At 38.5% G+C, this 12285-nt stretch overlaps 1 protein-coding gene across 2 annotated transcripts in view; it reads right to left on the bottom strand.

Moving 5' to 3' along the window:
* The window catches only part of dock8 (dedicator of cytokinesis 8), a 113129-nt gene that overhangs the window by 22826 nt on the left and 78018 nt on the right, over positions 1-12285 (bottom strand). For both annotated transcript variants that reach the window (XM_041786841.1, XM_041786842.1), the window contains 6 exons: positions 11552-11734; positions 11191-11317; positions 8201-8288; positions 7994-8090; positions 6039-6173; positions 5654-5806 (listed from right to left, as the gene is read on the bottom strand). In XM_041786841.1, the coding sequence (XP_041642775.1) occupies positions 5654-5806; positions 6039-6173; positions 7994-8090; positions 8201-8288; positions 11191-11317; positions 11552-11734 (783 nt within the window). The remainder of the gene's footprint in view (positions 1-5653; positions 5807-6038; positions 6174-7993; positions 8091-8200; positions 8289-11190; positions 11318-11551; positions 11735-12285) is intronic.

Raw genomic sequence — 12285 nt, 5'->3', positions numbered from 1 at the left:
ATGCCACCTGTGTAACAAGTCCAGTCGTGAAATTTCCTCGATCCTAAATTTTCCACAGTCAACTGTCAGTGGTATTATAACAAAGTGGAAGTGATTGGGAATGACAGCAACTCAGCAACAAAGTGGTGGGCCAGGTAAAATGATGGGGCAGGTTCAGCTGATGTTGAGCCGTATAGTGTGCAGAGGTCGCCAACTTTCTGCAGAGCCGATCACTCAGACCTCCAAACTTCATGTGGCCTTCAGATTAGCTCAAGAACAGTGCGTAGAGAGCTTCTTGGAGTGGGTTTCCATGGCCAAACAACTGCATCCAAGCCATACGTCACCAAGTGCAATGCAAAGCGTTGGATGCAGTGGTGTAAAGCATTCCGCCACTGGACTCTAGAGCAGTGGAGACGTCTTCTCTGGAGTGAATTGCGCTTCTCAATCTGGCAATCTGATGGACAAGTCTGGGTTTGGCGGTTGCCAGTGAAAAGATGAAAAGAACACTGAATGCTTCAGCATACCAAGAGATTTTGAACAATTCCACGCTCTCAACTTTGTGGTAACAGTTTGGGGATGGCCCCTTCCTGTTCCAACATGACTGTCCACCAGTGCACAAAGCAAGGTCCATAAAGACATGGATGAGAGAGTTCGGTGTGGATGAACTTGACTGGTCTGCACAGAGTCCTGACCTCAACCCAATAGAAAACCTTTGGGATAAATTCGAATGGAGACTGAGAGCCAGGCCTTCTCGTCCAATATCAGTGTGTGACCTCACAAATGCGCTTCTGGAAGAATGGTCAAAAATTCCCATAAGCACACTCCTAAACCTTGTGGAAAGCCTTCCCAGAAGAGTTTAAGCTGTTATAGCTGCAAAGAGTGGAACGACATCATATTAAACCCTATGGACTTAGAATGGGATGTCACTTAAGTTCACATGTGAGACAAGGCAGGTGAGCCAATACTTTTGGCAATATAGTGTAATTGGAGGTAACAGATTGGCATGCTATTTGCACTTCTGCAAACAAGAAATTAAAAAATTGAAACAAGCTACCATTATATATAAATGAAAAACAGAGAAAATGCTGTAAAGGATGGAGTTTTGTGTGATAATAACGGCTTTTTCATACATCCTCCTTTAAGTTAATGCAACCCATTTACATTTAGCATTTCACATAATGACAGCACTACTGTAAAGTTGTTCACAACATTTGCTCAATAGTGCACATTTAAATGGAAAATGATACTATCTATTGCAGTAGATTTACCTTTTTAGCCCTTCTAAAGGCTTTTATTCTTTTCAGCACGATTACCTTGAATTGTTTTACAATGAGCATTGGAAAGATTTACGATGATTAAGTTCAAAGTTCTGCATCATCATATTCAGCATGCATAAAAAAGATAATACATATTTGCAAGCTTTACTTTAACTATGGTACATCTTGGTAATATCTTTAGCTTGTTGTTTTCTTGTTTTTCTGCATTTTACTGACATTCTTAGCATAAAAAAAAACATCTCAAACATCACCTGTTCACCACAGCCTACAGTCTTCACTAAACCACCCCTTACACTCATCCCACCCCTCACATAGTTTGTCCATGTCTATGTGTTCCTGTAAAGCGTCCTTGGGTTTCTTGAAAGGCGCTATATAAATTCAAGATATTATTATTATTATTATTATTATTAAAAATTTAAACATGTTTTTGGTGATTTTAACCCAGGAACTGTTCGTGCAACATAATAAAACAGATGTGTTCAAAAATAATAATTAATTTGATAGGTTTGAAATCTAATTAGCTGGATTCATATTTCACTTTTTTATCCATACAGTCAGATATGTGGTGTACCTTTAATATGCAATAATACTATGTCAAAATGACCACATCATGCAATGCTGGGCCTGTGAGAACTTTTTCAAGCCACAATACTTTTTTGTAAGTGACTGCTGAAAACAGTCAAATCTGTTGGTCTAATTTTGAAGTATAAATCATAGCATTACAATTAAAACAAATAAATAATCATTAAAGCCACAGTTACTTGACAAGTCTATAAAAACATCTTATTTTCAAACATTACAAACAAAAAAATTGTCTAAATTCCTTGAAATTCTTTCTTGTTATTAATCTGGAAATGCAGCTCAATTTGTCTGATTTCTATGGTCTTTTTGTTGTAAGAAGAGAGGTCTTATAATATCCTGATTATCTTTGGACTGAATTGTTCATTAATGTTTTCTTTTAAGTCTCAGAGTCGACTTTTTGGCTTTGGTTTCTTTGTTGGTGAGACTTTATTTCTACTTTATGGCTTTGCCGTACTTCCTGCTTTTTTGCTAATTGGGTGGATGTGGATTAGTGGGTAGAGTCTGCTGTCTCTCAAACCAACAGTGGGGTGTTTGATCCCTAGCTCCTGCAGTCACATACGGCTGTGTCCTTGGGCAAGACACCTAACCCCAAATTGATCCAGCTGCTGCGTTAGTGGTGTGAATGTGTATGGATGCATATGAAAGGAATTAGTTTATACTGATCTCTCTACATAGCAGCCTTCAGCATCAGTGTGTCAATATAGAGTAAATGGGTAAGTGTGGCCTGTGGTGTGAAAAGTGCTTTGAGTAGGCAGATGGCTAGAAAAGCACCATACAAACTCAAATCCATTACCACTTAAAAATATCTGTTGATGGGGCAAGCAAAATGTACTCAATTTTAGACTTTAAAATGAGATTAACATCTTCTATACCTGTGATTTTCAAACGTTTTTGCTTTGGCACACCTAAAGCCAAAACCCTGAAACACACCATAGTCTTATTCATGTAAAGTAGCTTCTTTATCACAGTACAGTTTCTTCAATTGCTCTGTAGTTGAAGTAATAGCGTACGGTTGAACAAATGCCTTTGGCATACCTAGACTTGTTTCACAGGCACACTGGTGTAGCTCAGTACACCATTTGGGAACCATTTAACAAGACACTTGGCAAGTAAAAGGGAAATGTATTGGAATATTATGTTGATCTTGTAATTCAGCTAATGTTACATATGTTTTTTTGACTAGAAATCAAGCAAAAAACTTTCTAAGATTTGAGTTTTTGTAGTGAGATAACACAATAATGTATTATTTATAGGTTGCACAAAACATTTCAGACTTTTTTAGGCTGGACCATCATCATTCCTTACACTTAAAAGTCTGTTTTAAGGACTGAAATGTGTTTATTTGTTAATCCTCAAACTTAAAATGTGTAATTTAAGGTCTGAAGTTTAGGTCTGAACCACATTTAAATTTAGGTATCAATAATGGTATCAGCAAAACATTTTTTGTTAAATATCAGCAAAAATCCAATAATGCATCCACAATTGGTAAATGATAATGGACTTGGGCTTGTATAGCACATCTCTAGTCACATGACTACTCAAAGCGCTTTTATACCACAGGTCACACCTACCCATTAACACCATTTCACCCAATTCATTCCACATTTAAACACTGATGGCAGAGGTTGCTATGGAGAATTGGTCATCAGTATTATCTAATCCCATTCAAAGGCACCCATTCCCAAATACATGGCACCAACGAAGCAGTGGAAGCAAACTGGGGTTAACTGTCTTGCCCAAGGACACATTGAACATATGACTGCAGGAGCTGGGGATCGAATCCACAACCTCTAAACCCTTCCCATAAGCATGCCTCATTCTCCTAAAATAACGCCAATAGGACGGATCATTTTCAGACCTGGTACAATCGTTTCAGAATGGAGCTTTGCAAGATGAATTTATTCATTCATTGCTTGTTTTTCGAAGTGTAAGGAGTATTTAAGTTTGATAGATGCACACAATGAAGATGTTGTCACATCAGTGTTCAATTTGCCATAATCAATCAGCTCTTATTGATGAAGTGCAGACCCAAAACTTCAGTCCTTAAACACTTTCAAGTTTAGAGAAGGAGGATGAACAAAGAAAAGACCTCAGCTGATTTGGATCAGATGTTCTGCCAGAAACTCCACAATTGTATTAGTGCATACCGGCTGCAAATATCAAAAATACGTTTTTATATCTGCTATGTTGATGAACGTTTTTGCTTCTATCTGCTGATATGGATATCATGCCGATAATATCGCGCATCCCTAATTTTTACAACTAAAAAACGATTCTAAGCAATAACATTAGTAAGCAGCTTGTCTTGTTTCCTCTCCTCATTTTTTGTCCCTCATCCCCTCCCTCTTCAATTCACTCCATCCCTCACTCTACCTGTCAACGATAACAGGCCTGACAAACACCCCTCCATCCTCTACAGCGAGGCCTGTGTGTGTGTAAGAGTGAGAGAGTGTGCTCGTGTATGTGTGACGTCCCATCTATCTCCGGCATGACCAGCTAAGCGGGAAATGATCTCCCATTAGCAGGGACATAATCACCCATGGATCATCTCTACGGCCCCATTCTGTTCAACTGAGCATGGAGCCAGGGCCTAACCACCCATCACTGCCCTCTAACTCAGGGCGTACGTGTGTCTGTGTGAGCACTAAAAAGTAGCCTAAATGATTGCCTAAGTCAACATATTACCCACTATGTCTTTCTTTCTCATCTTCCCTTCTCCTCTCGCTTTCTGTCCAAGATTTCAATATAAGTGGATAAGTTTCAACCACAGGTATCTGTTTTTTTGTGAATGGCTCCATTTCTGAAGGAAAATAGTCTGGTTTTTGTTTCATTTTCACCACAATCTAAAATGAAAGTAAATGATGGAAAGGGAAAAAAGTGCGTGTGACATACAGAGAGAGAGAGGCGCGGGCGGATGAAGGGATGAAAACATAAACAAAGGAAGAGGTAGAGAGTAAGTTCTGTATGAATGAGTCATACAGCTGCTACGCTAATTCAGATCACAGCTCCCTCTGTATACGGCGAATAAACAAACATACACTGAGACACGCAGATGGGAAATGCTCCCTTCCAAGTGGAGATACTGTATGTGTATGGGGGCTCCACAGGCTGGTGTCTGACTTTCATTAAAGTGTACAAACTGTAAACACAGGAAATATCGACTGCAGGAGCACTTACCGAACTAGAGGAGAAAATGAAGGAAGAAACTCTATCCTAACCCTCTCTTCCTTCAGATCTGTCTCTTTTCAATCTCATCCCTCCATCGCTGCTACACCCCTGGCAAAAACACTCCTCTATCTCTATCCTGACATCCCCTTTTCCTCTATTTTCACATTCTCTCTCTCCCTTTCACCCCTTCAGGCACATACACTTACACACAGAGGCCAGGCTGTCATTAGTTAAAGACTGCAGGAACATGGGGAGGCAGACAGTGACATATCTCTCCGCTCTCTTCTCAGAGACACATCCTTCAGCAGAAAGTTTCTGCGGCACGCTCAAAATAGACATGGAAAAGACATTAAAGCCGAGCAGGAGGGGAAAAGTGGAGGGAAGATGGGATAAGATGAGTGCAAGACATCCTGCTCTTGTGTGTGTTCAGGAGAACATGCATCATAAGCAATTCTGCACTTTCATGTGCACTTAAATCCAATTTAGCCTGACATAAATGCAATTTCTGCAGCAGGCTAAGATGTGAGATAAGGTTTTATCTGACAGAAAGGTAACACATGCCTGACATTTGCTTTGTGTGGCTTAATCTTTTGGGTTGCAACCTTTCAGAGGGTTTAGCGTGGTCGTTTGTGAGTATGCGTGCTTACACTGGCGTTGCTGTAGCTGTATCTCATGATGAGGTAGAGGGTAGCACAGGCCTGGCTCCTGTTCTCATCGACGGGGCTGCTGCAGTACTGAAGCACCTTCTGGCATAGGTCGGCACACTGCTCCGCCTCTTCCTCAAACAACAAGTCCCCAAACTGCACAAACAAATGCACACATGCAGACAAATAAAACCCGGCTCACAGGGCGGCAAACAGAGCCACACACTTTTATACAACCAGGCTTGTATCAGCAGTTTTCCACCCCCACAGGCTAATAAGAACATTTAATTTAGACACAGATAGCACCAGATATACACATCCACCCACACACCTCCTCCTGGATTCTCACAAAGCGTGACCACACACACATATTTCGTTCTGAAAGTACCTTGACAACGAGCGCTCTGAGCGTGCTGAAGGTGTGAGAGAGGAAAGTGGTGCTCTGGTTGCAGGTGAGAGAGTGGAGTAACACCTTCAGCACACCGCCAACCACACTGTCCTTGCAGTCAGCCAGCGGCACCGCCTGGATGGAAGCAGAAAATCAGACAACACAAATGGTTACACTAGTAAAAGCATGCCTGAAAACAAAAAATTATCTTAACATCAGCAGTTGAGCTACAGTCTGATACAGCAACCACAGCCCCTCATCCTAAACACCCCTACAGATTTCACCCTTCACACCTATTTGGTGGCATTTTTAAAACATGTTGTTTCATCTAATGTTAACAGATTCTTAGATTCTCAACACTGATGAAAAATGATTTTGAGAAAAAAAAAAAAAGTCCAAATGTTAAGTTTAAAGGCCCAGAATCTGATATAAAAAGTCAAACCTATTAGGTCAAAAGGTCAAAACACAAAGTCAAAAGTCAAAATAATGTTTTTAAAAAGCCAATATATGAGACAGAAAGTCATAACCATGAGTTTTAAAGGTCAAAATATGAGATTAAAATTTCAAAATCACAAGTTTAAAAAGTTGAAACATGAGATTGAAAGTCAAATTTAGGAGTTGAAACCGTCAAAATATGACACATGAAACACATTCATGAGTTTAAAAGATCAAAACATGACTTAAAATTCAAAATTGTTAATCTAAAAGCTCAAAATATGAGAAAAAAATCATAAATGAGCTTAAAAGGTAAGAATGTACTTAATATTTAGATTTTGAATCTAAATATCACAATATTTAAAATATTCTCAATCACAATATTATATAAAAAGTCAAAATTTTGAATTGAAAAGGACAAAATATGAAATAAAAAATTGAAATCCTTGGTTCAAGTCATAATTGTGAGATGCAAATGTCATGCAGCAGTGTCGAGAAATTCTGTAGAAATTCAGCTTAATTTTACACATATAAAGACCCTTACACACCTGTCTGAGGAAAATTAGAAATGTTCATAAAACCTGCTGCAGTTTTTATTTTATTGTAGATTAAACCGTTCATTAACAGTCAGTGTTTTATTGTTAATATAAAATTACTACCATTAAAGATTTATATCTGACAAAAAAACATTTGATCTCCAGTGACACTGTCTGTGTCTATCAGAGAGGTCTGACATGTCTCTGTAGAGCTTCATATGTACACAGAGAAGAGCTTTATTAAGAGGAGAGATAGAGAGAGAGAGGACAGCATGTAGCTATGTACACTTAAGAAGCCACAATAAATTTGGCTCAAAAATAATAATGACAAAATCACTCTGCCAGTCAGTCATTTCAACAGGCATCCCAGACAGTTGAGCTCAGCCATATACTAGGTTTTAATCTAGTCTTCTTATATCAGATTTTGAGCCTTTAAACTTAACATTTTGACTTTTATTCAAAATGACAGGAGATGTTTATTGTCTTGATATCTCATCACACGGACTCCAACTTTTATTAATCCGGGGGTGAGTCATAACAGACCTTTTGTTGATTTGATATTGATTATTTCCACCTTTTACTGAGGACAAATGTGAACAAACTGCAGCGCCGGAGCAAGAAATTTAGTTTTTTTGTCATACAGCTGACGCATATCTCAACTGAACCGTGCCAGACAAAGAAAGAAAGAATGAAAGCTGATTAGGGTTTGCTAAAATAGCTAATCAGTTTCTCTGTTGATATTTTAATCATGTAAACAAACTCACTGATTTTAAATAAGGCTCTCTGATTAAAGATAATCTCTTGTTGACTCAGCAGACCCCTCTCTCTATTACAGAATAATGCAACCTAATACAATTTGGCCAACTGCTAAATTAGGCTGTGTTTCATTAATCTCGTTCTAGTCTTGTTATTTTTTTAGCTGCATATATCTCAGACATTCTCTGTTAAAAGGTATTGCAAAGGTGCAGGTTTGAGTATACCAACCTGTACGATGGTTTCCAGCAGGTCCAGCACGATGAGGTTAGCCTCTGTTGCTAAGTTCCCGCTGATCAGAGCTTCCTGGTCCAACTCTGCTTTAGTCCTGAAGGAAGATGGTTAGAAGATAGATATTTTAAGAGGAAAAAATGATCAAATTGAAGTAACCAGACTAAAAGACATAAAGAAGACAGGTGACAGGTGAGCATGACTTACTTATCCTGCCTGTCATTGGTCTGCCTCCACTGAGTGAGATCTTTCCTCCATCGCAGGTGCTCCCTCTGGCCCATGGTCCGATCCATTCCTGTGAAGATCATGAGTCAATTAATTTCTGTACACAGTGGTTTCCAACCTTTTTTCCCTGTAGCATCTCACTTGTATCAAAGAAAAGCCCCTCAACCCCATCTGAAGCTCCACACCAATAAAAAAGTCAGAAATTGCTGTCAAAAATCAACATCAACATTAACTTTTTCATTGGCAAAACCCTAAGAAAATATGCCTACACATGTTTATCACACCAAATGACCTTTGTAAAAACTATTTCAGAAGTGTTTTGCCATGTTTTTAGTCAATATATGCATATCTACCTCAGAGCAGACAAAGCCTTTTAAAACGTATAATTCCTTCAGGAGTTAGAGAAAATACAGCTGCTGTAAACATCTATGTTTCTGTGATTTGATTAACTCCTGAATTACACAAGGGGGAGAAACAGTGTTAATAATGACTAATTGTTGCTCTCCGGAATGTAAACTTAACAGAAATTAAATTCACGTATTATTCAGAATTATTTGTTTGCTTAGAAATATAAACCAACAACGCTAGCATAAATAATGGAATAATAGTAAACAAGAATACAGGAAATAAAGGCTTTTCTGATGGAGATAAGTTTAAGTTAAAATCAGAGTTCATGTGACCTTTTGCAGTTTGGAAGATTTTTTTCAATCAAACATTTATAGACAGCGGATGTTTTAGTATGAAAGAAAAATAAAAACCCATCAGGGAAAAGGTAAAAAAAAAAAAAAATGTTTTTGATGACAATAACAGATTCTTTAAGAAAAAACAGATACAGATGTTTTTTTAAAGAAACTTTGCTCTCAGAGTTCACTAGATTGATGCATTTAACTTCAAAATGTCCAAATTTTCTCCCAGGGGCGCATGCCCCATACCCCCCTGTTAGATTTGGGATCCCCCACCATAGTCCTCTAAAATCCTGTGGGGAAAAACTGAAAAAACATACAATTATCAAACTGGCAAAGAAGAGGAGCTGGACAAAAATTGCTACCACAGTGGGTTACCAAGCAGCTAGCCACATTTAGCTTCTTTACTCTATTTCCTTGTCAGATCTTTATGTTATACTCCACTTCATTCTTCAAAAAATGAATAAGTTTATAAAATAGATCATATTGTTATTAATCAAAACAGTGGCTTTCAGTGTTTTTACTCATCAACTGCTTAAAAAGTAGCCTTATTTGGAAATTATTAATGAATTTCTTGGGTGCAACGGATCCCTCAGCTCAAATCAGATCATGGATTCATGTCATTTCTAACAGGGACCAAAAAAAGAAATCACAATGTATCCCTGAGGATTCAATTCAGCCTAATCCAAGGGTGTCCAAACTACAACCAGAGGGCAAAATGCAGTCCTGGTCAATATTTAATTGGCCTGCAACAAATGCTCAAAATAAAATGTGATATGCCCCACAGGAGAACATAAAGTTTATACTTGAATGTGTTAGCTTCAACACCCAGTAGTGCTGCTGTTACTTCCATAAGCAAACATTTTGACAAAAAATTATCTGTTGACTTACTTTTTTGAGTAAATTGTGACAACAGCATAAATGACACATATATGACACCCAAAATAATTATATCTTGATTAACAATGCTATGACAAATAAAGACATAATGATTACAGCAGTTCAAAGCAAGAAGAATTGTGCTAATTATCTGTCCTCTACCAAGGTCCAATTCTGCTCTGTGGCGGTATCAGCTTTTGAGTCTGAGAGTGGAGATTCTGGTTGTTGGTGAATGAAACTGTAAGAACACTATAAGAACAAAATTGTTCAATTTATCATGATTTCTAATAACGTGTGGGGTCTCACATTTTCAAAATTGGTTAAAAATCTTTTAGTGTGTGCCAAGCTTTAGATAAGGAGTGTCTGGATGGGTGGTGAGAGGACGGAGGAGACTTCTCTGGAGATTACTGTTCAAGCTGAGGTGTCGTGGGACTAACCAAAAGAATCGCTGGAGATGAGAGGCTACCACTTGACAAACCTTGTGAGGTGCTGGCTTTTTGATGCCCATTGACTTGTAAAGGGGAAAAATAAGGGCATAATTGGGTTTGGGGATTTCTTCACTGAGCACTTATGCTTTCAGCAGGACACAAGCCTCTTGTGTTTATTCCAAATTACCAATACAAATCCTCTTGACTTATACTCTAATCAATTCAGCTGAATAATTTTTGATGACCCTGGTAAAAGCCACAAGCCAAAACACTTCAGTCTAATAAAGCTGTTCTCTAAACTGCAAGTGCTCTTAGAGTTTTCTGTTTTCTTCACGACTTTTCAATCCTCCATGCACATTGAAAGTTAGTGAATTTGTTCGAGAAAGACCTGCTTTTGTTTCTCATTTTTGTAAGTCAAAAAAGATAGCATTCATTGAGATGATATACAGTATACTGAATTATCAGAACATTAGTTAAGCTGACTATTAATTATAAGTCACCGTGATTGCTTTGACAATGAATTTTAAGAACATTATGAGCACTAAAATATCCAAAAGGAAATCATTCATGTTAAGGGAAGGAACTCACATTGAGTCCAGTGCCCGGTATAAAAATGCTGTGAAAAAGTTACCTCATACAGCTGTGTTTTCACAATAATCTAGCATTTACTCTGAGTCCACATACACAAGAGTACACCCACGATGAAAAAACTGCACACAGAGCAAACATAAGATGTAAAAACTCCTGACTGTTGCAGGAAGGCTTTAAGTGCCTTAGCATAGGCTGTGTGACCTGAAATTGGTTCTTCCAGTGACTCGCTGACCATACATTTCTAAAATACTGATAACATTTTAAAAATGTGTGTATCCACTAGTTTAGGAGGGAGATCATGCTCAAAACTTTTGAATATTGCAGAAAACGCAGATCTATATCTGACCAACTTGCAAAAAGGTAGTTGTTAAAGTGCACAGAGATACACTACCTCCAACCCGTTTCATCATTTCCCCGCGGGCACCCATTCCTCTCAGCAGGGCTTCTTCCAGCTGCAGCTTAGCCTGCTGGGATTTCTGCAAGGCTTGGGTGCTCACTTTGTCACTGCTCTGCTTACCCTACAAACACACAAACAAGCATTTACCTGGTGCAAACGAAAACTGCATGAAATTTTAATATTTTGTTCTAAATTCTCTGGATTATCTCTACATTTTGTTTGATAAATACAGCTGCACAAAAAATACACAGGTTTCCATCTGTATTTATATAACCATGAAATGGAGTTTAAATGTCTGCACTGATGCAAAAACAAAACAAAAAACATTAGCCAATGCATGCATGAGCAAACTGACCCTGTACTCAAAGCAGGAGACACAGATAGTGAGAAGCTCCAGCAGCTTGTTGAGCTGTGAGGGCGGCATGTCTACAGTCCAGCGCTGAATCAGATTCCTGTCAGCGTTCTTCATCACCCACAGGAAACACACCAATAGGTGGCGACTGGTGTCTGCAGGCAGGGTGGCTACGGATTTACTTTGCTGTTTGGAGAAAAATGAGAAGAGAGCGTTTGAAAGGTTTAATACAAAAGAGAAAAAGACGAAAGTACACCCACTCACACAGCCATTGAACCACAAAAAAGTGTCTAAAAAAATCTGTGAAGGCTTTTGGTAATTAAAAAAGGTTCAGCATTTGAGTTGTATTAAGTCTTTCTTTAATCATATCTTTCCTTGAACCTTTGACATTTTTCTTACAGATTAGGAGAAAGTGGATAAGAAAGGACTTTGGAAGATTTTTTTTTGGACTTTTTGAACAGACCCTTGGTCTGCTGGAGGTGGTGATGTTGTTTAGGCAGAGATGGCCATGTGGTATTGTAGGTAAGGTAAAGAATATCTCCATGATTGGCATCGTGTGCACACAGGTGAACTTCACAGAACTTGACAACATTGACGACGTGCTGGCTTTTTGCTGCCTGTTGGTCTGCCCTGTGGACTTGTGAGGGCCAATGTTCTGAGCTTAACTGGGTTTAGGGATCTCTTCACTAGGCACTTATCCTTTCAGAAGTGTTTTCACTTTAAACTGGGTAATCTGG

The sequence above is a fragment of the Cheilinus undulatus genome, linkage group 5, assembly GCF_018320785.1.
Source record: "Cheilinus undulatus linkage group 5, ASM1832078v1, whole genome shotgun sequence".
NCBI lineage: Eukaryota > Metazoa > Chordata > Actinopteri > Labriformes > Labridae > Cheilinus > Cheilinus undulatus.
Note: the sequence above shows the minus strand (reverse complement) of the source record. Positions and strands in the feature narration are given on the sequence as shown.